Raw genomic sequence first — 25358 nt, 5'->3', positions numbered from 1 at the left:
TGGCGTGCGGGTCAAAACTGAGGACCGCCTGCAATTAGCAGATAAAGGATAAAGTCACTGGCGTATTAATCCACTTGTGATGCGCCAACGCGTTTTACAGAAATTCGTAACCGTTGAGGTTTTCGAACGTGCTATGACCTATACTATGAGTTGCGGGGGTCAGCCGACGATGAACACGGTGACTTCAGCCTCCCTGACAACTCTGGTACCAATTTATCGATCCCGGAGGGATGAAAGGCCTGGTTTCCAATCGACCGTGTGCTAGAACGGACCTCTTGCCGACTGCGCCACATCCATCCCATTGAAATACGTAAAAACAAAATATAAATAATAAAATATAATAAATGAATATACCCAAAGCTCGTACCCATTGAAAATAATTCGAAAACGGCAAACGGCAGCGAAACGTAGCGCAGACAGTTTTCTGGGGTTTACTCATCTTTATAGTTTCTGCATCTTATACGATTAAAATAGCAGACGGAAGGATTCTTAGTGGAGACACACATTCCCGAACTGCTGCACAAGGAAAAACCTATGCAAAATCTACTTCAGATATGACAATTAGATCCTTGTGAAAATCAAAGTTTTTCTCAAATAAACATCTAGCTGCTATACACCAGGATTAACTAAAATGCAAATTCGCAAGAGGGTGAGAAGAAAACGCTACATATATACTATTTTCACTACCTTCTTCACATATACGTCAAAATCTCAGCCAAAATATTTCAACAATGAAGTTCGAAAAGCCGAACGGGCTCTACTGTACCGTCAATGTCTTGGCTAAGTACTTTTAGTCATTATGTGCCAATTAGGATAGTTCTTTATAGCGCAACTAATATTCTATTTCACAAGTGTTGATCAGTCTTATAAAGTAAAGAATAACTAAGAATAGAATAAGTGAGTATCACTGTATCTATGTAAATTGCAAAAAGCTTCGAACATAATATAAACGTCATATATCTATCGGTTTGAAAGCACATATATGATAGGTCCTGGATGGGTAAAATTTAGAGTTGAGTATGTACAGATCGGGTTTCTTTCTGTTCGATAGTGGCACAGAAATAAAGGAGTCCACTCTCCATATACTGTTCGCCTAAGCACCATATCACTTCTCAAGGGCGGACTCACAGCTGGCGTTGTTGCTAAGCATAAAGCCCAAGTAGCAGAACTCATCCACCAGTTTCATCGGCTGCCCTGATTCCGATTGAAGGTCTCGAGGAGACCCACATTTGCTTGCATTTATAAGGGCGCAGACGTAATCCATAGGTTGAGGATAGTTTTGATGAAAGGAACACAGCACGTTGAAGGTTCGTGCTGCTTTCCGCGAATATACCATAGCTTAGGTGTACCCGAGATCGATTAATAGGCATTCTCGTAGTGCTGGGATGATATTGGGAGGACACTGATTTACTGTTCTTCACATGATGGCGTCGGTGGCGAAATTGAACAGAAAGGGTCCTGCTATTGCCCCTTCTACTCCAGCAACCACTTTAAAGCACTTTGTACATCCGGCTGGTGTTCAAACTGCAGCAGTTGTTAACTCATCATGTTATCAAGAAAGCGAACAAACTTTCGTTGTAGTCCATCGAAGCGAGGCGCGTTGAGAAGACGCCCCATTGGGAAGAGTCGAAAGCAGCTTCGAAGCCCAAAAAGGCTAACTGCATTGGGTTCAAATACCGCTCCAACACTTCGATCACTCTCCTGACGATAAACACCTGGTCAATCGTAGATCGGCCAGGACGAAACCCGTCTTGCTAGTCGCGCGTTGTTTCTTCGCCATGTTTGATAAGTCGGTCGAGCATGATTCCCCCCAAGACCTTACACATAACACCCAGCAAAGAGGTTCCTCGATCGTTTCTTGGATCCGTGAAGGATAACTTCTTGTGGGGTGGAATGGAAGGTGGAATGGGGCCTGTTTCCACGATTCAGGTGTCCTTTCGTCGGAAGGACGGTTATTGAACAGATGATCTTCGCCAGCTCATGAATCTTAGTCAGAAGAAGAAAGTTTAGAATTTTTGCGCTAATTCTGTCGTCTCCACCAAACCTTCACCATTCGAACACACACCAGACCTCCAACTTTGTCATTTGTCATTTGTGCACGGTATTGTATTGAGATGCGACAATTTCCTGTTTTCTACCTTCACAGCGAGCCAACATATCTCTCGACGCTAACACCAAACAATCGCTTTTACGTCGATCCAATTTTTTTCCAGCATCCTTTCTAAAGCGCTAAATGATAAACCTGTAGGATTTAAGGGTAATTTGTGAGGAGATGAAGAGGATTAATTGTGGTAATTACTTTGAGAATTAGCTGGAGTAAGAGTGACGTATTGTACGGGAAATGTGGAACAGTAAAAAAGAATAGGAACGGGCAGACTTGCAGAATAGGTTTCATCCCTCCGGGCCAAACATAGTACAAGAAGGATAGGACTGCCCAACAATGAAAGTTAACCTCAAGACCTCAAAGTGTTCTAGAATAGAATATTCTTCCGGATTCTGGAGATTTTCTTCCTCAGTGCTAAGCCCATACTCTGAATAGTACAAGTGTTTCATACATTGGAAGAATATAATTTTGGTTTCTTTCGGGATTTTTTGAGAGAAAACAGTCAAAACCTTTTGTTAACAAGCCGTGCTACAAAACAAGCTTTACGTGGAGAAAACCATTTCAAATCTGTACCAACCATAATTTTTATTGTCAAAAAATTAGAAAAGAAAGCATATCAAAAGAAAATAAAGCTCTTCAGAGACATCAAGGTGCATTCACGAGATTTTTACGTGTACCTAAAAAGACTGCTCTTCGAAATTCTTAACTCATAACGGTTTTTCGACCTCAAAAACTGACACATTTTTCAGTAATGAGTGAAGTCCAAGTTTTCACTTTCCCCTCTCAACGGACTATATTATATATCCACTCCATGTATGATCCAAACACGTGAGAAAGTCTTAACGGCGACTAGTATACTGATTGATGAAAACGGCAGATTATGCCGATAATAAAAGATAGTTGCGACTTTATAGAGCTCCAGAATATTTGTATCCATCTCTGAAGAACAAAGTGCAAAGTGACTGCATGTTTTTTTCAATCAACGCCACGAATTAAGAACGCTCTAAATTCTTTGTATACTGTCGAATAAGTAATTAAACAGCCGATGAATATTAGCTCTAATAGGTGACCTGAAAGATTCAGGAAAAGAACACGGTAGAAAGAAATAGCACACAAGAAAAAGACCAGTTTTAGGGGCAATTAAAAAGTTGACAAATGCTGGCGCTCCGATGACAAAAAAAAATAAGATGTGCAACGGAAGGAGAACTTGAATAGAGGTATTTTGTAGGAGCGACATTTATTTTCCCCTTCAGCACGCTCAAAACTGAAGAAGAAAGGAAATGTGTTATTTTTAAATGTGTTTTGTGTTGTGAAAATGTGTTTTCGATAGCTCATTTGTTACAACGAAAAATCAAGCAAAACACAAATCAAGTGCTACTATTATTCATATGGGAAGTAGGGAAAAATAATAAATAGCAACTTGTGGAAAATTGGTTTCAACGTATGCGAGCCTTATAAATGCAGAACGGATTTGGTCGGTAGAAAATTTGGTTTATTTTACTGCTTTCTTTTCTGGAAATCCACAAAATGTGAGAGCATATCAAGACTGCTTTGCAGCGACATGACTGACATACTTTTTCAACTTTCACATCTCCACTTGTATAATGGCAGTTTTAACAGAGTAACATCGTGGTGATTTAATCCATGTAGCGCGAAAGAGGCTTTTTAGATCCTACATCCTAGCAATAGAACGGCTTGGTGGGAATGTCCTGTTGATGAAAAAATGTTCTTCTCTATCAAACTACGAGAACGCCAAATCACCACACCAATCATGCGGTGGCAATGTAACTGACCGAGAAAGGCTGTCACGACTAACATTGCGAAAAGAGGTTAGTTCTTTCATGTTACTAACAATCCAGGCAATCTTACAAACGAACTTCAAACAATGTGTTGTATAATCCACTTGTTGTTTACATTCAATGTTGGGATTTTTTTTCTGAACTCTACAAAGCAAAGAAATCTTTTTTCAACACACGTCTATTTCACTGCTAATGCACATATTTCTTTGTTGGTTCACCTAAAATGTGTCCAAAGAGAGCAGTGGGTACAGCAAAAAAAAAGAAACACGAGGACATCCTCGTATGTCATGCAGTTATTCTAAAACTTCTCATCCAATGTCGATGAGAGAGCTGAGTTTGATTGGATAAGAATCATTATGTAAGATAGCCAACGTTCTGGTTCGGGGAGCAATTTCAGGGATTCATTCCGAAAGTTATTCGACATGCGTAATGACTAGCCGCCCTGACGGAATACTCTGGGGCTAAACTGGCTTTCTACAGGCTTTCTTACATTCGTATTATACACTGTTGTGACAGCTTTGCGGTGAAAATTGCATTCTTCAAGCAAAAAGGAAATCAAGCGAAGACAACACATTTTCGCGAATGATTTCGTACAGTGTTGAAGTAGGTGATAAAAATACCGTACTAGCTGCCGTAGAAAGCCAAAAAAAAAGCCAAAAGTAGAAAGCAATGCATAGTTTACAGTTTTAACTGGATCACACCAACTATTTGTTTTTCACAGTCGGTGATTTACGCCCACTTCCTAAATCCTACTTAGCAAATGTTATTGTAAATTCATAACATGATGAAAAAGGTGACCAACAACGGAAATGTAGGGTAATCATCTCAGGCTCATCTTCACCGTAACCACTTGAGCAATTTTGTAGCACAGATAAACAGGAGATTGCCAACAGGATGAACAAACCTTTGCTTTCCCCCTGAGATATTTACAAAATTTGAGTCCTTTTGAAAGGATGTCGGCTTCTTTTCTGGTCTTTATCTTTTGGTAACCTTTAACCTCCAAATTCTTGAAAATAAACACTTATCAGATATAGAATATATTAACTTTTACAAGCATTAACTGAACAAAACGAATGAGTACGTATGTGAGTAGTATAATATGTAAAATGCAAGCGCTCCAAGGTCTAATTATTTGTGGATGTCAGCAGGTGATCTGCTACAATTTTAAGGTCAAGGTGTTCCATCACTATAATTCAAAAGGTCACCGTTTGAACTATGCGTACTTATATTCAGCTTCACGACGTATTGACTCGCTAACGCTGCTCACATGACGTCGGGTTATTCGGACCGGTTGCTGGCAAAACTGCTGGCCAAGAATAACCAACGGGCTGGGCAACCATAATAGTGGAGGTGAATCTCAACGCCGTACACTACGACCCTCGTTTTCGTTGAAAACGGCTCTCTTCGAGTGCTCATAATTACCATCCCTTCGCAATTCAATATGCACCTCTTCTTATGCGTAAAAGTGAACAAACGAAGCTGCAACAAACCGCAAATGACCCCCAACATTATTTGCATTGCAATGAGAGTAAAGGACATTTTACAGCGAACGTCTGGATATAAATTCAGTGATACAGTTAGGTTTACAAGCTTGCTGGGAGCATGATGAGAAAGAGAGTAATCAAAAATGAAAGAAGAAAATAGGAAATGCTTCGAAAACGTATCTTCTAGGCCAGATACAACTTTAGAAATTTAAGGCATCGTAGTTTATCATGCAGCTAAGAGCATAAGCTCAAGTGCAGTACTTAATTTTCTGCTAGACACCAAAAGAAATGTTATAAGCGAAATAAGGTATGAGAAAGAGTGCTTAGGAAGATCTGCGATAGCGCAAGATCTTCCATTAACTACAAAATAGAACATGCAAAAATAAAAGTGCTCAGTAGTCCAAAATATGGGTACAAATACACACCATCAATATAGATTCAATATTATTGTTAACTTAAGGTTAGTCTCCAGATTGGTGTTGAACAATAAAAAGTGATATGCATGCATCAGAACTCAATAACTGAGCAATCCAGAATTTAATAAAAGAACAGACCCTAGACTTGGATATATCGGTACTAGTGCTAAATGAATTCAGGCTATTGGTCGGGTAATATTCAAAACCGACTCCATGTTCTGTGTTGCACTAGCTTCTGATTAAAAAAATTTCAGAAGGATTCAGTTGTTCACTAATTGAGACTATTGTAACTATAAATAGTTCACAATTAAATAACCTGCCAACGGGTCTCGCCAAATAATATTAACCTCTGCGTCTTTGAGACGGTGCAGCTATCGTGCACAGCTACATAATGAGGGTAATTAGGTGGAATTTTTCATTAAAAAAAAACAAAAAAAAAACAAAAAAGAGGAAGTTTCTTGCTAGGCTTCATCTTAAAGTAAGTGGCATATTTTAGATTTTTTCAGCATTTTGTTCCTTGTTCCTCGCCGCCCCTTATATATATACATATATATATATATATATATATATTAGAATAACTATTTTTCTTGTGCACTATTTAAACACTGTAGCAGTGTAATGTTACTATACACATGATCGGCTCTAGACTCTTTATGCTACTGATAAACACGATAGGTCCACTTTTTTAAAGTACGTATGTAAACAAGATGAGCTGGTTTGGCAGCATAAGCTCATCGGAACATGGGCAAGACAACTTTTTCAACAAAAGTAGGACAAGCATTACCTGTATACATGTTGCAGTATGATATAGATATTCCAACTTCTTATTAATGATCCTATGAAATTCCATCAAATAAAAAATATTTCATAATACAAAAATAAAATGTAGAATAAAATTCTCCATAATAAGGTCTAGAATAATTTTTCACTATAAAACACAACATTTTGTGTTCCTCAACGTAATCGGAGATGTATGTGCAAGGTTCTTAAATCAATTCAACTTTAAAGCTTATAAACATTTTTCATGTTTGCTAAAGGCCATTCCACAAATTCTACCGCTGCAAATGAAATGTGGTTCCTATTTATCAACAAATTAGCTCCAGCAAAATACGGAATTCACACCTCATTTGTGTTTATAAATTCGAAAGTTAACAAAAATTCAATAAGCATAAAAACCAAAAATTCTATCTTCTAGGGGAAGAAATGCTCTTTCAAATAACATGTTATTACATTACATTACACCAAATTCTTTTTTTTTATGTGCGCAAATTTAAATTTAAAAAAGACCATTACTTATGCATCAACATAATACTAATAGCTGTATGGAAATGACAAACTTGTGCTTTTCACTACCGTGACATTTGTAAGAATTGTTGATTTGAGTCTAATTTTTTGAACACCTCACTCTTATTGCTAATGCCTTTTCCACTCTCCTCTTCTAATAAAATAAGAAATATACCATTGGTTTGCAATTTTGCATTAAAGCAAACAAGCTAAGCAGTAGTAACTTCCTCACAATAACTTAGAAAAACTTAACACCCAAACCGCAATAGCAATCCCCGATGAACATCAACTCAGCCATAGTAGGAATGTTTCCAGAAAATGTGGAGAGAATTTTGAGAATTGAAAACTATTGGAACAATGTTATTAGTGCAGTGGAAAAACGAAGGACATACGAGAACGCCGAATCTTGAGGACAAGCAGCTAATTAATCCCTTTGTCGGGTCAATCAAGTGGATAATTACGGCCAGTAATCCTCAACAAAAGTTCAGGATGAAACTTGCACGACGTTCAACAAAAAGCCCCTTCACTACTTGCAAATTATCCGCTCTGTTGCTCTTTTGTTACCCATCACTCACCCTGCACATGAGAAACACACGCAAGAAAAGTCTTGTATCGGTAATATCCACGAAAGCCCTCTCGTAATCCATAAAGTTCACGGGAGAATGGGAGATATCACCATCAAGTGGTTCGCTGCTGTCTCGCTCTTCTGTTGCTGCCCATTTGTACTGGTTTCATGGATGCTATTCATGCTCACCTGTCGATACAGTAATCCCTCGCTGTTTCGACGTGGGGATGTCTCGTGTGGTAGCTTTCGATGTCCAGCCGGCGGCGACGCTTGCTTAGAGTAGCACGCCCATCGCCCTCCTTGTGTCAAGAGCCTATAAAAGAGGTCCATTGAACACCACTCTGTCCTCGAATCGTTGTGCAATTATGCGTGATCTTCTCCGCTCAACAAACGCTACTCTTACTATCGCTCCATTTCACTGAATTCTGTCAAACTTGCTTCATGTTGTATGTCTTACACTCATCTTTCACTTAATACTGTCTTACCCAAGATGACACACTTTAGCGATAACTATCGGTGTGTAACCTTATAAACTTTGTTTTTCTTCCAGTCTTCCTCTTTTCAAGACAAATATGTGCTCAAGAATAGGATAACCTACTCGGTCCTAGTATCCTCAAAACGCGACAAACTTGTATGGTGTTTTTTTTTCCCCTTTGAAACAAAAAGATATGAACTCTATTCAAAAAAAAAATTCACACTTGATTTCTTCGCCATCCACGGAAGACTGGGACAATTTCAGTACAATCCTTGTCTTCCACTCAGTATGTGGATTTTGACCTGATTGACTAGCTAACCATTAGTTACAGAAATAAATATGCAGTGGAGCACTTCAAACTCATAGGTATATCTCATGCCCTAAAATACTAGTAAATACTCCACTAATTTGAGATTCCTTGTGAAAGTTCAATGGGCTTCTCTCGTCTCCACATAGCTTTCTGCACAAAGGGCTCAGTAACTAGTAGTAAAAAAGTAGTAACTCGGTATTGAAAACCACAACTTCAGCTAACCCAAGGAAACGATACCGCTACAATATCGTGATTCACCTAGGTTTTTTGTCACCTGCGTCGAGCAAGTAATTTTCTAGTTCCGTAAAGACTTTTCAGATTGTAGTACTGGTAATCTGGTTACGGAAGCACATGCTGCTTCGAAAATTTTTATATTGATAAAAGTTTTTTTTTTGGGTTGTAAAACGTAAAATACTCCTGAAACCGCCAAAAAAAGACTAATTATACGAGCACGAAGTATTCAGTGAGAAGTTATGAAATGTGCTGGATTGCTAATATTTACTAGTATGTCTTGTTTCTATTTTTCAACAACTGAAAAGAAATCATGCCATTTTTATTTTTTGGTAAACCTGTACTTAAATACTTGTTTATCTTACCTACCTATCCTTATTCCAACTTCACAAACTTTGGAAAAAATTCTCTTTTTTTCCGTAGTCCTCAATTTCACACCTTTTCCGTGGGGACGTTTCCCTCAAAAGCATTCAATCATATGAAAAAATGGATCCAGCCTGTTCCCGGAAGGAGTCTCGGGAGCCGTTAATGACACCGTTCGATGAAGTTTTTTTTTGTATGAAAGGCAATCATCGCAACGTTCATTCGTGGGAAAAACTGCGGTAGAATTGGACGTGGAGACGAACACGTGCACGTAATGTTCTTCGACGCGTCCAGGCGCGACAAAGGGCAGTAGCATCTCTGGATTTTGTGTCTTCGGCGCGTGTGTATGGTCCGGTTAAGGTGACGGAGCGAGAGATGTTCAATGATGGATAATTGCTTCGCCGTTGGTGTCGAGTATGCGATGAGGTGAAAGGCATTTCACTGTCACCAACGTTGCTACATGGCGATTATGTGCTTCACTCTGCCTTTGTGCTTTTTCTCTCCACCTTTAATCTTCAATTCCTAATCACATTCGTTCAAAAAATACAAAGCTTGATTTCATACGAAAATCTAACAAAACTCTACAGATTTTCACCAGTTAGCACATGTACTGATTCAGCAAATCCTTGTGCTGTCAACGATACTGTACGATAGGAAGGAAAGAGTCCATGAAAACTGTGGGATTACAGCAAATGTGTGCATTCTGACGCAATCAAAGCCGTACTTAATGCGAATGGGACTAGTTTTCTTAAGTCACTACCAAGCAAGAATGCAATCCTATATGCATAGTGTAATACGGAACGACGTTTCTGAGCTTCTAAGCAAATTAACGACTTCCACAGTAGCACAGTATACTCCTTCAATACTAATTAATTTCGGTGGCAAAATGATCCTTTGACACATTGTCACCCTACGGTACATACGTAATAAGCCGAAAAGACACGACACCACATTTCTGTCACAATACTAAAACATCCAGTTTAGAGGAATTTCAAAACTATACGATCTTATTTGCCACAGCAACTTCCAGTCTCCCTTCGACGCAGCTGTTAAACGATTTACCAACAAAGAAGGTTTTGCACTTTAGAAATCTCAAGTTGGAATGCTAAGCTATTTGCTCATGCCACTTATTTCGTTTATACCATCCAGAACGGTTCGTTCGCTTAAGAAAACTAAATTGAAAGGCCAGTACGATAATGTTAAATGAATACACTAACATGTAACAGAGAACCAACTTGACAGATCATAAATTAGTCAAAACGGGTAATGCTGCTGAAATAATTCAAGCGATAGAACGTAGTCCTAGGGTACCTGCGACCGCTTCAATTAATGAAATGGGGGACCCGTTTACTTTTGCATGCTCGTAACTTATTGCATATATTATATATATATATATATATATATATATAAATAATATCCTATATCTCAGTTTCGGATTTGTTGTTGTACATTTCTAGAGGACATGTGGATAGTAGTGATCTGGCGATGTAGAGCAAATCCGTGAAAGCATTCGTGGACTGCAGTCTAGCACTTCCTTCACTCCAAGTTGAAAGATGTGCGACGCAGTTAACGGGTGGGCGTTACATCCCAGTTGTTGCCGCCGACGATGTCGTTGTGGTTGGGCGAAGTCATCAGTTTTGTACACTCGGAATTCTCCCCTCTTTAACCTTCATATATGATCCATTAGACCAACTTCTTCCGTTTTTTCTCCAATAGTATCGTTTTCGTCAAAAACGTCATCCCAACAACCAGTCGTCATGATGCGACTCGACATATCGCGCGTTGTTTTTGAATGAAAAATGAACCTGCTGGATTAGCGTTGAGTGTCGTCCACACTCCTCACAATCCGCTCTTCCTCTTCAGTGTCTTCATCGTAGCAGCACACTCGACACAACGTCGCCAGTTATGTGCTAATCGCCCAACACACCTCACTGCGCGCAACTTTGACGACTTTTACGTCTTCTTCCACACGTTCATAAATTTGAACTAACGCTAATTCCATCATGTAGACCAATCTGGAACCCCAGTCGTAGCACCTCTACAAATCCATGACTACATCAACAATTCCGATGAGGTAGCTTCAGCGAGAAAAAAAAGGATTTTCTCTGAAATGAGCGGTTTAAAATTTTAAGTTCAATGCGGCTTTGAGCCAATGAGAGAAAATAACTTATCGAGAAAATGAGTGACTGAGTTTGTAATCTACATAATATTGTTTTGTAAAATCCCCTTATAGAACAAGCGCGGTGCTCACTTTATCATGGTAAATTTCAATGCTTAATTAAAAACAGCATGTGAACGCCATTAGCATATCACCAAATAATAATATACCACAAGAAAATCAATAATTCTCGTCCAGTCCCCAATGAAAATTTCAAAAACCGTAGGTAGTGCAAAACACCACTTACTTATTTCTGAAGTTTTGTCATGTCACATATGTATTTCAAACATATTTTTGGTAATACTAGACCTAGGCTTAAGCGAAAACATTACATGAAGAAAAGAATTAACTCGCGCGATATTTTCCACTCGTTCTCGACAGCTACGGACCTATCACTCGGTTCTGGTCCAATATTGTAGCAAGTATGAATTATCTCGAATTTTCCCATAATTAATCTCCACTCTAACGTGAATTATCCGTATCTTGAAAAACATTAGATTCTCAGCATTATTTCAGAATGGGTGACAAACAATCCTTGCTAGAAATGGAGAAGGAAGCGAATGGACTGCGACGGTACTTTTTTTTCTCTTCTTCAATTAAGTGTCTCCGTTAACAATGCAACGAAATGTGTTCGCGTTTGCGGATCGAGGGATCCACAAAAAAGCTCCGACTAACGTAGATTACCTTGCGCATCTAAGAAACAGATTAATGCTAATTCTCGTCACCTAATCGGTAAAAATCCTCCGCAACTTCAAATTATTTTCCGAATAATTTACCGATTTAGAATAGCTTTCTTTGGTGTCGCTGTCTCAACAATGGCCACCTTAGTATGTATTGTATCTGTGCCGATGATGTATAACTACATGCAACACATGCACACAATGATGCAGAATGAGATTAATTTCTGTAAAATGCGTTCAGGAAATATCTGGAAGGAAGTTACACGAACTCAGGTGTGTCTTACTTACCAACTACTTACTAAACTTATTTACGCAGCTAGCTCTAGGAGCAGTTAAAAAAACCAGATTACTTTAGGTGTTGGCCCAAGTGTATCCAGCACAAAACTCATTATCAACTCGAACACATCGCCAAGCCGGCTACGGATTCGACACATCTTCTCTTGCTGTTGAAGCTAACACCCAAACTGCATTGTGCTGCGGGTGTGGTGTCAGCCCAATGGGACCGCCTGGTCTTCCTGGATCTGACGGTATTGACGGCGAGGATGGTCCGGCAGGATTACCCGGTAAAGATGGTCCCGATGCTCCACCACCAATTCCTCAAAAGGAACCGGTATGCAAACTTACACAAATATGCACTTCCTGAATCCACAATAGATATATTATAAAGTCATTTATGTTTTAAGGAGTGGTGCTTTGACTGCCCGGAAGCGCCAGCAGGACCACCTGGCAGTCCAGGTCCGAAAGGACCACCAGGAGAACCCGGAATTCCAGGCGAAAAGGGCGTTGACGGCAATCGTGGACTTACGGGACCAGTGGGGCCGATTGGACCACCGGGTGAGCCTGGGCAACCGGGAAAAGCCGGACCTCCGGGACCACCCGGCAAGCTCAACGAAGTTCCTGGACCTGAAGGACCACCTGGACCTCCAGGACCACCCGGACCACAAGGACTGGAAGGTGATCCATATTCTACATAGTTAATTTGTACCCTCTATGTTTGATTCAACTTTTAGGACCACCCGGCAGGAATGGAGAACCTGGGCCAGACGGATCACCAGGTGATGCCGGTGATCGCGGTGCAGCGGGACCGCCAGGAGCTCCAGGTAAACCAGGCCCAACCGGTCCTGATGGCTTGGCCGGACCATCAGGTGGATGCGATCATTGTCCACCGCCTAGAACTGCACCTGGTTATTAATCACCTTCGTGACATTGTTATCGTAGCAAATTTCGTAGCAAGACTACTTCAAGCTCATTTCACATGTTGTTCAATGTAATTTTACATTTTATCTGCTACCATTGCAACACTTACATTGTCTGTACAAAATGTGCCTAAATGCGACTTCAACAACCGTGACACTTGACATGTGGAGGAAAATGTGACTCACGCACCGATCGTCTTCCCGGCTCCATCCTACTGCCTTTAGTTTCGCAGTCTTTCTTTCGATATCAGTGTAATTTAGAGGAATAAAAGACGTTTACAGCTGTTCATTCACTTTTGTACTTCCTGCACACTGAAGAATAATTGCAATGGACGGAGGATGTAGGAAGAGTTCCTTAAAACATATTCTGGAAAGAAAGTGAAACTGTGCAAGAGAGGAGAAAGCGAGAGGAACTGTACAAAGAACTAAAAGACGATGAAAACGACGTTATCAAGCTAAATAGTGGAAAATCGATAAGGAATAGATGGCCGAGTCACGTGCCCTATCGACAATCTTATGATCTCCCGATCACCTATCGATCAAAAATTCAAGTTTTGACCTACCGTTGTGTAGCTAACTAAACCGTTTCTTTAGAAGTGGTTATTCCCCAGAAAAGATTCTTTATCCTGAAAGGTATAACGCTTCTGTGAGGTGTTGCTTACCATTTCCAACTCAATTGTTCCCCAACTTCTATCAGCCGATACTTCATTTCAGTTCCTTTCCAGAAACATTGCTTCCTTGGATTTTATGCAGCAAAGACATTTGGGTTAAATTTTAAATTAATGTTAAAGTCCGAAACATTGCTTCCTAGGATTTCATCCAGCGAAGACCTTTGAGTTAAAATCTATTACTGCTCAGGTCCATATTCATTCTAACGTAAAACCGAGGTAAGATATATGTATATATACACATATAGGAGGATATATACAGATAGAAGAGGTATAAGCTCAAGAACGTAAAATGTTTTTCGCTAAGTCTTCATCTCTACTAATTTAGTTGGATGAATTACATTAAAATTAATTGATTTAAATTGATTGTAAATTAGATTCTTTGAGGATAAGCATGTGATTGGTTTCATCACATGCTTATTTTTTTACATTTTTGGGATTTATTTTACAGAAATATTCGTCTTTGATGTTTACTAATTATTCATCTTTTTTTTATCACTCCTTATCCTCCAGAGTTTGGTGATCAAAGTCGTAGAAAACTTTTACCAACGTTGAGATGGTTATCTCTTTAAATCGCGAAAAAAAAACATAGTGAACTTTTCTGAAATTTGTAGCATCTGCTATAAGATCTGAGTTAGTAATCCCTCCGTTCACTCTTTTTTGTTTTTCTGTTGAAAAATTTTACCAACATGTCTACTACCATTTCAGACAATGAATTTAAAACGAGATCTACAAATGAAGTAAAGATAGGATGAAGAGCAAACAAACATTGTAATACACAAATAAAATAGAAAACATCTTATGTTCCTGGAATTGAAGACACAAATGTTCCTTCAGATGACAAATTGTGTTGAGTAAAAAAATTACAATTAACTGAGTGCGTTTTTTAACATGTTCACTGACCATGAGCATACGCTGCTTTGTCACGTATTGATTTATTTAAGTTCTTAAAGAAAATCCGGAATTTTTAAGGAACTGCTCGCTGTTTTTCTCGCATTGCTATAGTGATGATTCTGGCTTGTATCCACAAAAATTACGAATCCAGCTATGTGAGCGATAATTCCAGAAAATACAACGAGACCCATAACTACTAAACTTTTTAATTTATTATTATTAATTTAACTGTACTTTATTCATTTAGCATTGCATAATAGGATGCCATGTTAGGTAAGCATTGGATTTATAGTTCGATTTTAGATTATCGCTCACATTTATGCATATTTTTACCTCATTTCTCTCTAAAGACTTAAAGATGCTATAGAATTGCACGTCTTTTGCTAGCGGACCACCACATTAGCAGAAATAATAAAGCTTAAAAATGCGTGTACGAAAAGGCAGCGCAACGCAGCAACTAAAATTTTATTTTTTTTTAAATATGTGAGCTCTGCGAAATTACCGAAAGGTTTCATAGGTTGTTCATAACTATTTCAATCCAAGCGGGACCATTCCTAATTTCGTCTCAGCGTTTTTCAGCTTGCAGAATATTTAAATGTACATATCTATGTTTCACCTAATTTCTAGAGATCTCTGCTTGTTTTTAATTATATACATAGTGGATAGGTTTAGAGATACACATAATTATTTGTTTATTTATTTATTTACGATTCTTCACATATCACCATCTACACTAACATTCTATCGTGGGATGAGGGAAACAACAGCAACTGGCAACCTTAACTAAACACAGTAAACATCGGAAAAAGTTGCGAACAAAGCCTAACAAGCATTTGTCAAACGACAGAAAAACACATCCAGAAATCCACAATTTATATGTTGCATTCTCATGTGGGTTCTTAACACTTCAAGGAACGATGAGCCTAATGACTGTAAAGTGATAGCTGCAATGTTCTGAGAAATCTTTTTCTTCGAATTGGTCGATTCCGACCAAATATTCATTCTACAGAGTTATTTTTTCCTATGTTTCTATTTTTTATGATAGAATTTGAGATATTCAAAATTTTCACTTTATCTGTGTAAAATAAAGCTGGAGAATTCTCTGAAATTGACAAGTTTGAAGTAATTGTTTATAGCAAATTACAGGAGTCCTTCACCTAGATAAGGAGATAGCTGGCGTCGATATTTTAATTTGGTTCCTGATCTCGTGCACTCTTTGTTTGTTTTTGTCCTAGAGAAACGTGATTCATATTGAAATTTTGGGTATCAATTTATATAACTTTCATCGTATCCGGGATCCGATTAGCTTGTACTTGTCACATGACGTCTGAGACTGATCACAAAGCATCACGATTATCGGTCGTCTGGGAAGCGATTTTACTGACGTTGTGACGTCAGTAGTACGAGGAGTACAGTTCACCGGACCTCATCTCTAAACCTCGATTCTAAGTTATCGTAATTTTTTCACAGTTCTGTTGCGGTATTGCCGGATTTCCGGTGCGAAATTTATCCTGACTCTATAGCTCATCTCTACTTTTCCTAACCTACATCATTTTATTATCGACTTATTTCTCATATCGGTTTATTTGAAAGGCTTTTGTACAGGATTTTCTGTAATAAACATGAGAATTAATCCGGAAAATTCTTCGGAAGAATTTCGTAGTGTTCTCGAACTAAACATTTTCACCTGATTGACGGGGGCACCTCATTTGTTTCCGGTTCAAAATCAATATTACAAGAGGTATATGTCAAACCTCATTTCTGTTATCCTCCATAGTTTCTTTTTTCTCAGAAGAAGTTGATGAGAGTTCGCTCACCACAACGTTAGCCCTTCTCGTTGCAAACATTGTAAATAATCCAGAAATGATTATCTCTGATCCTAGAATGAAATCAGTTTGCGTATTCAATTGACGCTGTAATGAAGAGCGTTTTTTGAGCATGAGCGGCTGTTTTGTCGCCCGTATCATTCCACAACAGCTCATGGTTCCCTCATCAACGCCAGTTGGTTCCCTATGGATCCCAGCCACGTGTATACAAGAAGAGCACCTTCTCATCTAAAATCCCCGTCTTGGTCGTTTTTTTTTCTGGATTTTCACGGTGATCTTAATCTTGACCGTATTTTAACAATATTTTCAAATTCATTTTTCAAATTCAAATTCCAAATCGTATTTTCAAATTTCGTGTGTATCTGCTGCTGTTTTTTAGTGTTTTCTTTTCTGTTGAAAAGTTACAAAATAAAAAATAACTGCTACGAAGGTCGAACTAAGGCTAAAAACTAAGCAGTATTACCTGATCCTCAACTTGATATGATGATGATATTTGAAATTTTTAGCATTTTCTTAGTTGCTATGACACTTCCTCATTATGCTCAGTTCAGAGAGTGTTATAGCAACTAGGAAACACACATTGGTGTGGATTATTTTCCCTTGCTTTATGGATCGTCAATAGTGGGAGTTTTGAGTGATTGATAAGAGCTTTTAGGCATGTTTTTTTTTATGTTTCATAGTGCATAGACGTTCGTGAAATATACCGCATACAGTACCCATCAATCGTACTAAGTCTTCTCGTACAACGACACATAGTTAATCATCGTATTCGTTAACCATTTGTCCTCCTACATCAATGCCCGAAGAAAATACATCTGTCTTGATCATATGATCGTCTCATCCCTCACAAAATCAAGTTGACGTAAGTGAGGATGATGTCTTATCGGCAGTTGTCGTCTCGATTCTTTAATCTCACATCATGCCCGAGACAGAAATGCTCGTTTTAGTTATAACTACCTCTTTTTGTCTGAAAACTTCACACTTTTCCTCTATCCAATGATTTTTGTTCATAACAGAGCTCACACCTGGTTTCTAGTATTCACGTGTGATGAAATTATTTAGTTATAAAATTTTAAACATTAACAGCCAAATATGGGAAAATTTCTTGCTCATTTTACATCTCAGATGTCTCCTATACATTAATCTAATATGTCCACCATCAGGATAAGGCAAATGAGCAAAAATGACGGCTGGATTACAATCTGAAGTAAAAGTAGAAAAAGCTGATTTGTCTCTGAAAACCTTCTGAAATCGAAAAATTGCATAACGTCTGTTTAATGAGGACAGGATTCGAATACGTTTTTTTTTCTTCTCAGATGATGTGATTATCGAAAATTCAGCGTATGGAGACGAATTGTTCTGACTTAATTCGATTTCATCCATCCAAATCCTCCATAAAAACAGAAAAAAAAACCATAAAGTTTCCCAATAGTACATATTTGTGTCATTCCTCCAATTCTTCTGCTTCTCGAAAAGGGATTTGTATTGGAAACCTATACATTTCATAAAATATTTTATTTGAATTAGTATTCGCAATCAGTTTGGCGAGGATCACCCTAACGAAATTGAACGAATTTTGTAAGAGTACTAGAATCTAGTATATTTGACAGATTTCTAGGATTTTGTTGAATTTAGTGCTCCTAAAGAACATAGGCAGAACCAATAATGATCGTTTTTTTTTTTGAAACACCGCCACTGAGAATGGAATATGAGCAATATTTTATATAAAATTTATTTTATATAAAATAATATGTAAAATTAAATAAAATAATGAATTTATTTTATATAAAATTTGTATCTGCTCGTTGAAATCAGAATCATGAAAATTAGATGTTTACTTTCACTGTCATACTTAATATTTTATCTCCACTCAAATTTTTTCTTTGTTATTGAAGAGATCGTTTTCTTCATTTGTGCTCTTCGACCTATTTCTGCTTCAGTAAAAGTTTTAAAGTGACATATGACAAATGTTTGTTCCGGTCTGTTCTTGTCAGTTATTCATCTTCCTCACATCACTCCTGCCCGATTTTTTTCTCAATCCAAAACACCACAACAATGAGCGGATCAGATTTGCAAAATATGATCTTTGATCGATTCCGTAGATTTTCGCTGGCGAACCGTTAAGAGTTTTTTTTGAACTTCAAGTCGATAGATCAGTTATTCCTGCGCAGTCTGTTGAGCTCACTTGCTATTTAATCCTTCTTTTGTTATCTTCTAACTTTCATTGTCTTTTAAAATTTTCCTGGAGAATCTTTACTATATCTTTTTGGAAATTATTGAAGAGATCCATTTTCGTTCAATTTTATCAAGGTTTTAAATATAATATACTTAAGTATAGTCGGATCCAATTCATTTGCTAAAGGTTAAAGCTTTTCATTAGTACTATTACTTCTAGTAATGTTGAAAAGTAATTGATTTTTGCTACATGTTTCTCAAAAAATGTTATAGAACACTTTATAACACTTTTTGTAGATTTCAGGAGCTCATCCGTTATCCTGTAAGTGTAGTGATGCTCCTTTCTATGTTAGCCTCACTAAAATACCTGAACACCTTCGATATCCTTAAGAATATTTTTCGTTAACTCTTGTTTCCAATGAATGAGATAAGAACTACACTGTAATTTGAGCTGCAGCTCATTCTTTCAAACTACAACATGCTTGCGAGAACTGCAGAAATTTGACTAATCCTAAACATTAACCGTGGAACTTGCTATCCGTGGTAAAAATTACTGGAATTTTTGTATTTATGCACTTTTGAAATCAACACTCTCGACCGCTCCTGTTAACATTTCCAAATCTCCACATCTTCGATGATATTGGAACAGACTCACTGATCCATTGACTGATAACACATCGTACCTCCTTCCTACAAACCTCAAACATCGAATTCTTCCCTGGAAAGCTGCTTCAACCTCTTCTTCGGATATGATTCGTAAGTTAGAGAACCCTATTTCTTGTAAAATATTGCCAGAAGGAGTACATAGTACATGTGAGGTGATGTAAAGTAAAACCTGGTATTTTTATGAATTGTATCAGTTTTATTCCACAAATCCTACTTGCGTGTTGTCTTGCTTTTTTTAGTGATTTCTGTGACAATGTGTAGGTGATTGGTTCTTTCGTTTTTTCCTCTTCGCACTCATTATCCGAAATTTCTCTCTATTTCAGCGCTTTACTCACCTGTTCAAATTGTCTACATGATGCCAGAACGTGAGTTTATGAAGATCTGCATGAAAACTTTAGAAAAATTAACATTCTATAATCAAGGACATTTATTTTTTTTGTTTAATTTGCCTTCTAAAAAAACTACGCAACATCATATTAGGAAAATATATTCCATATACGCAATAAATCCAATGTTGCGATATTGTGCTGTCCGTGAATTACATAACTTGAGAAGAATTTTTTTTTCACTCAGAGATCAAACACTGGACCACTATTTTACTTTTTAGTCACTCATATAATGGCTATGAAAATCTTGCTAAAAAAAAGTTAGAAACGGATAGAAGATGATAAGGAAAGAGCTTTAGGGATAAATGAATAGTATTCGGAATTTGTGTGCATTTTGTTGTACTGTACATTTCGCTGTACAAATATTCTTTTTTTTAATTTCTATCCTTAAGTGGATCTCAAAACTTGTTAGATCATTCGTGGTGTCGCCTTCTAAGACGATTTTTTTTTCATTGCTAGTTTATTTTATTGCTTTGCTGTCGAATAGGAGAACTTTGAAAGAAAATGAGGTCGAAATGGACGAGCAGTTGTTGTTGTTGTTGCAATAGAGAAAAATTAACCTTACATTGCCCTTTATATGTCCTCATAAATGAGGCCAATGGACTGATTAACGGTCAAAGATCTTCTCTAGGTTGAGCCAAAACAACAAGAACATCTATCAGGATGATACAGACAAATTGTAGTATTTTATTCCATAACTATTCAGTGTTATCCACATTATTGAGGAAGAGAGTACAACAATGTGTTATGTGGTGTTTCAATTTTGTTTCAATAAACGAAAGAGAATTCCTAGATTACAGAGAAATTCCGTGGTGCCTGGATATTGGCGGGTTTGTACGCGGCAATAATGGTCGAATCTGCCACCGTTGGGCTTTTATTTCATGCTACGCTGGCAGAAATGGTGGATCACAGCCAAATGAGTGTAGAGCAAAGGTTGGATCTTCATTTCGATTCGAAACAAGGGAGGGAGAAAGAGAAATTCATTTATTTCGACCACAACATGCTCTGAATGCTAGATTTTATGCGATTATCTTTTAGGGATTCTGTAGCTGTAATAATCCTCACTTTCGTCGTCGTGTCTCTAATCGGTGAGTTTGGTATTTTTTTTTACAATAATTCTGCGGAAAATCCCTCAAATTTATCTCTAGGCTACACTCTCACAGTCCCTTGCCTCTGTTATGGTGTACAAAAACACTCAGCAACAGCGTTGGTACCGTATCTTGTCTGGAGAATGTTATTCTCCATAATAATTCTAATTGTAGTGATTTGGCAGGTACAGTTCATAAAGTCTTGGATTTTTTTTCGAAATTTTAAGCAAAGTTTAGGTCATCACTTCCCCTAAGAAACCGCTTCTATTTCGCTCAGCGTTCTATGATAGACAATTCCCTGTTGCTGTGTCGGAGGTTAGTGAACATATTTGAGATCAGAATGCCTGGAAAATCTAGCTAGGTCATTTTTATTCATAAAATTCGCCTTGGTGACAATCTGTAGAAACACGGTGGTTCACCGACCCGGCTAGTCTGTGAGACTGGCTTTTGATAAAGAGGAGTTTATCGAAACGTCAGGCCAATAATAAAGTTTCACCTGAACCTTATTGGGATAACAAAAAAACATGATGTTTTTATTCTTTTTTTTTTCGAATCGTTCCTCTAAAAATTAGATGGCATTGACCAGTACGAAGTCTTCCTCTGCGGCAACAAGAAAACATAATTTTTTAAAATGGATTTTCCTCGCGAGGATCTGGCATCACCGAAACGAACTCTTTCTCAACAATTATTCACAAAATACAAAAAAAAACATACTTTATTACTCTTACATCTGCTCTTTCTGGAAATGAAAGCTTTTCCTCTATACGGTGTACTTGTTAGGAAAAACAATTGACTTATTCTCCGTAGGCTCAGGATATATTATTATTCGTGGCTTAAGTCCATAGAAACCTAAGCCATCATGATCCTTTGAACTGTTAGTGTTTTAGTTTTATCGCTAGAATTTTTAAGAAACAATTTTTTCTTCTTAGCAGAGCACTATAGAAAACGATCTCTTTTAATAGAAACATATTCTGACTGCAAAATTCTGCAGGGTGCAGTATGTGACTAAGAAAAAAACCGTGTTTTCGATTATAGAATTATTTATTACACATAATAAGTGCACTTTTCCTGCTGTATAGCACTAACAAGTATACCTCCCCTCAAAATTTTGGAATTTTTAGGAAGTTAAGAGTGATCGTAGCTAACCACAGTTTTATATGGCTTAATGCACTGAAGACAACACATTTTTCATGTTTTCTCTTACGGCTACTGAATTTCTACTGTACCTATCATTTCTTCTTACCTAAAAATTCCACAAAAACTAAACCCTGTCCAGAGTGTTATTCCATGATTTGATTTCAACTATTCTTTCACACAAATGTGGCATTTGATGTTACTGTTAGTGTATGATTACGACATGTGAAAACGCGTTGATGAATATTTTCTTTCAACTTCAAAGCACAACTTTCTCTTCCTTAAAAAAATGGAAAAATAGAATCGATATTAACACGGAATCAAATAGTATTTTCAAACTATACATCGTGTTTACTTTCGACATCTAAAGGAATCCCTGTACGCCAGGTTTCGGAGACTTCCGACATAAGCTGCTTATAACTTATTATCTAAAGAAACGGATGACATTGACGGTGCAAAATAAATAACATATTCATGATCAGCGATATTGAAGAACGGACTGGCGATTATTAATTGGGGTTTTCAGTTAAATGTTGCAGAACTTCTGATCATATTCCTTTCAACATCATAGCGAATCTCTAAAGTGGGTCCTAGAATAACACATGAGGCCACAAATATCCACGTTCATAGTTCCACTATAGTCTATATGTTTAAATATAAATTGCTACGGTCTCAATCCCAGAATAACAGGAGAAAACCTAGACTAAAAGTAATAAATTCCAGTGCAATAAAATGTCGTGCGAGAAAATTCTTTTTGAAGAAAATCTTTTCAAAAATGTTTTATTACAATATTATCTCCATTTTGGGAATATTTTCCCACTTTCAAACTTCCCAAAAAAAGCGAGAATTTTGAAGGTGGGGAATATTCTCAGATATAGAAATAAAAGTAGTGAAATGTAATTACTCTTTCTGGTTTTTTTCTTCTTTTCTTAGCGAGGAAGCATCATATCTATGTAGTAAATTTTTGGTAAGGCGACAGACTGGGCGTGGACAAATATTAAGTGTCTTTCAAAATCCAATCACATCTCGAACAATTCAAATTATTTTTTTTAGCTATGGTTTCTTTTCACTGAGGCAACCCGAACTAGGAGGAAAAATTGATAACTTTTTTAAAAAGAATACAAATGAAATAAGTAGTCGTGGATTCTAAAACCGAAAGTAAAGCACTGGTCTTGGATTTCTGTTCGTTCCCTAAATTTGGTAGTGTCTAGGCCCAAATTTTGATATTGTAATCTTTGTAATGTAATATTTTAATCCTACAACCTTCCAAACCACAACAATTAAATCTTACAGAGAATCCACATCGAACATGTTCAAAATTGCAGATATTTCCTTGTTCAGCCTTCTTTACTTTTTTCAAACTTTGCTAAAACCTCATTTCGATGATTCGATCTGGATGATAAAATTATTGAAGGATTAAGATGTTGTGTGGAAATTTTTTAGAGGAAGGACTAAGGTGGATATCATTTTTTTCATAACAACCTCTCATCGCTCGCTTATCTTACCTCAGACCGAACAAAGAAAAAAAAACTTTTCAATGAGCCGTTGACTGTTTTAGCAGTATTTTCTTATACAGCCTTCACATGAGTACTAGATTTTCTCGGATCGTTTTGCATTACCCTTTTCTTTCCCTATAAATATCTTATTCTTTCTCATTTCAACACATCTCAGGCAGAAATTTCTGGAAAGTGTGCAAACGAATAGCAGCGCAACCGAATAGGATCTCCACATACTCCCTATTCTATTCGTTTCCTTTTTAATTTGAGAGTATTTGAAGTTTAGAATCATAGAAAAACGATTATATGAACTTTTTTCCAAACGATCACACCATCAGCACAACCAGTCCAGCCAGCCACTCTCTGGAGAGTATCCTAGTATACGCGTAACTCGTTTTAAGGCAATTTACAGAACAACTTCGTCAAGCTATCAATAACTCATTGCAAGTCTTATAAGGACGTGCTCAGGAGATGCGGCAAATCATTTCAACACCGCTTTTTCGTTCTGTTTTTCTCAGCAATTAGTTGGAAATTTCCCCTTATCGCAGTGTTGGGCTACGGATATTCGTTTAATGAGATCTTCTCTCTAGTACGTGCTACGCTCAACGTTTAGAAATAGTTAAAAGAAGTTGATGGATTGGATCTGGATTTCAGCTGCGGAAGTTCTTAAAAACAATGAACAAAAACAAATTAAAAACGAAGCTTGATTATTGATTGCCAGCACTTAACACTCATCAGCCAAGCCTTGGATTTCTGAAGTTAAGATCATTTATCGACAGTAGTTGTGTGGACCTATAAATCACAGCTTCAATAAATCCATTGATGAGAATAACTCTGTGAAAAGATAAATTGATATAAAAATTGATATTGAATAAGTGAATATATATCAGATATAAACAGATATCAAAAACATAAATAAAATCAATATAAAAAATAAAATATAAATATACTATTGCAAATAATTATTGAATAAATAGTAATTAATATATAAATTGATTTTGGAGTGTTCACCTGATGAATGATTTTTGCAAATTAAATCTTTTTCGAATCTCAACTGGATCATGGATCTTACCAACTATAGGAGGATTTCTGTAAGTCAAAAGGTTTTCCTGAATCTCTACATATTTCTGAGCTTTTTATTTACTTCACGAAAAATAACGAATTAGGACACTTGAAAAACTCAGAAATGGGATGCACCTAGGTACTATGACCACATAAATTCTTTTATACCATATAATTTTGATTCCATTCGAAAAGAAAAAAATGATATGGTTCTTGAGAGTTTCTAGAATCCGTTTTATGGCATTTCCCATCTTATAACGAGAGCTACGCCATTACTAGGAACCGTTCGTTGTCCTTCGAGTGATTGTGTGCAGTGCACATCAAAACGCTGACAAATGCCTATTGCACGTTTTTCTGCAATCACAATTTTCCCCAGAGAAAACAGAATGAGAAAAAAAACGAATAGATTTCTAACGACGACATCGCAAAAAATGTCCACCGCCGCAGATCCCATCGTCCTCGAAAACGTCGTTTTTTTTTCGAACGAGAGCAATCGAAAATCGAACTTATTATAGAAGATATGTAATCATTTTATCGAAATGTTCGTCTTTCAGATCCTAATAGGGACGATTTTCTTTGGAATTGCCCTCAGGGCACACCGCGAATTCACCACAAAACGGCTGAGCCGTGAACGTCATTTGGACAATGATCCTTTCCTCTGAGGTCAGCAACTTCGCATATTTCGGAGAAAAAGAAACATTCAAGAGGACAGAATGTTATTTTTCCATCTTTCCGTTTTGACGTTGGAGTCTTTTCAGATTTTTGAAGATACTTTTTTTAGCCTGTATTGATGATCAGCCAGGAAACGTATCCATAAAAGTGCACGAGAATTTCCGAAGAGTTCCTGCATAAGTGGCTTCATAACAATAGGTCCCCATTTGGAAACTTTCTTTATGGC

The 25358-nt window shown here is 37.3% G+C and overlaps 1 protein-coding gene across 3 annotated transcripts; it reads left to right on the top strand.

The window, feature by feature from the left end:
* Nucleotides 1–11706: 11706 nt before the first annotated feature.
* Nucleotides 11707–25122, top strand: RB195_025985 (uncharacterized protein; the record flags this gene model as incomplete). Of its 3 annotated transcripts, XM_064214333.1 has the most annotated exons (11): nt 11707–11762; nt 11974–12142; nt 12225–12479; nt 12553–12823; nt 12880–13053; nt 19618–19659; nt 20481–20613; nt 20719–20768; nt 20829–20953; nt 21006–21083; nt 25015–25122. In XM_064214333.1, the coding sequence occupies 11 exons, from the start codon at nt 11707–11709 to the stop codon at nt 25120–25122; spliced, it is 1461 nt and encodes a 486-aa protein (XP_064070214.1). The 3 variants fall into 3 exon arrangements, with proteins under 3 accessions (XP_064070214.1, XP_013291252.2, XP_013291251.2); XM_013435797.2 differs by lacking the exons at nt 11707–11762; nt 11974–12142; nt 12225–12479; nt 12553–12823; nt 12880–13053 and having other exon boundaries at nt 19647–19659; XM_013435798.2 differs by lacking the exons at nt 19618–19659; nt 20481–20613; nt 20719–20768; ... (1 more) ...; nt 21006–21083; nt 25015–25122 and having other exon boundaries at nt 12880–13061.
* Nucleotides 25123–25358: the final 236 nt, after the last annotated feature.

Source organism: Necator americanus, chromosome X (genome assembly GCF_031761385.1).
Source record: "Necator americanus strain Aroian chromosome X, whole genome shotgun sequence".
NCBI lineage: Eukaryota > Metazoa > Nematoda > Chromadorea > Rhabditida > Ancylostomatidae > Necator > Necator americanus.
This window is presented reverse-complemented; position numbering and strand designations above follow the sequence as displayed.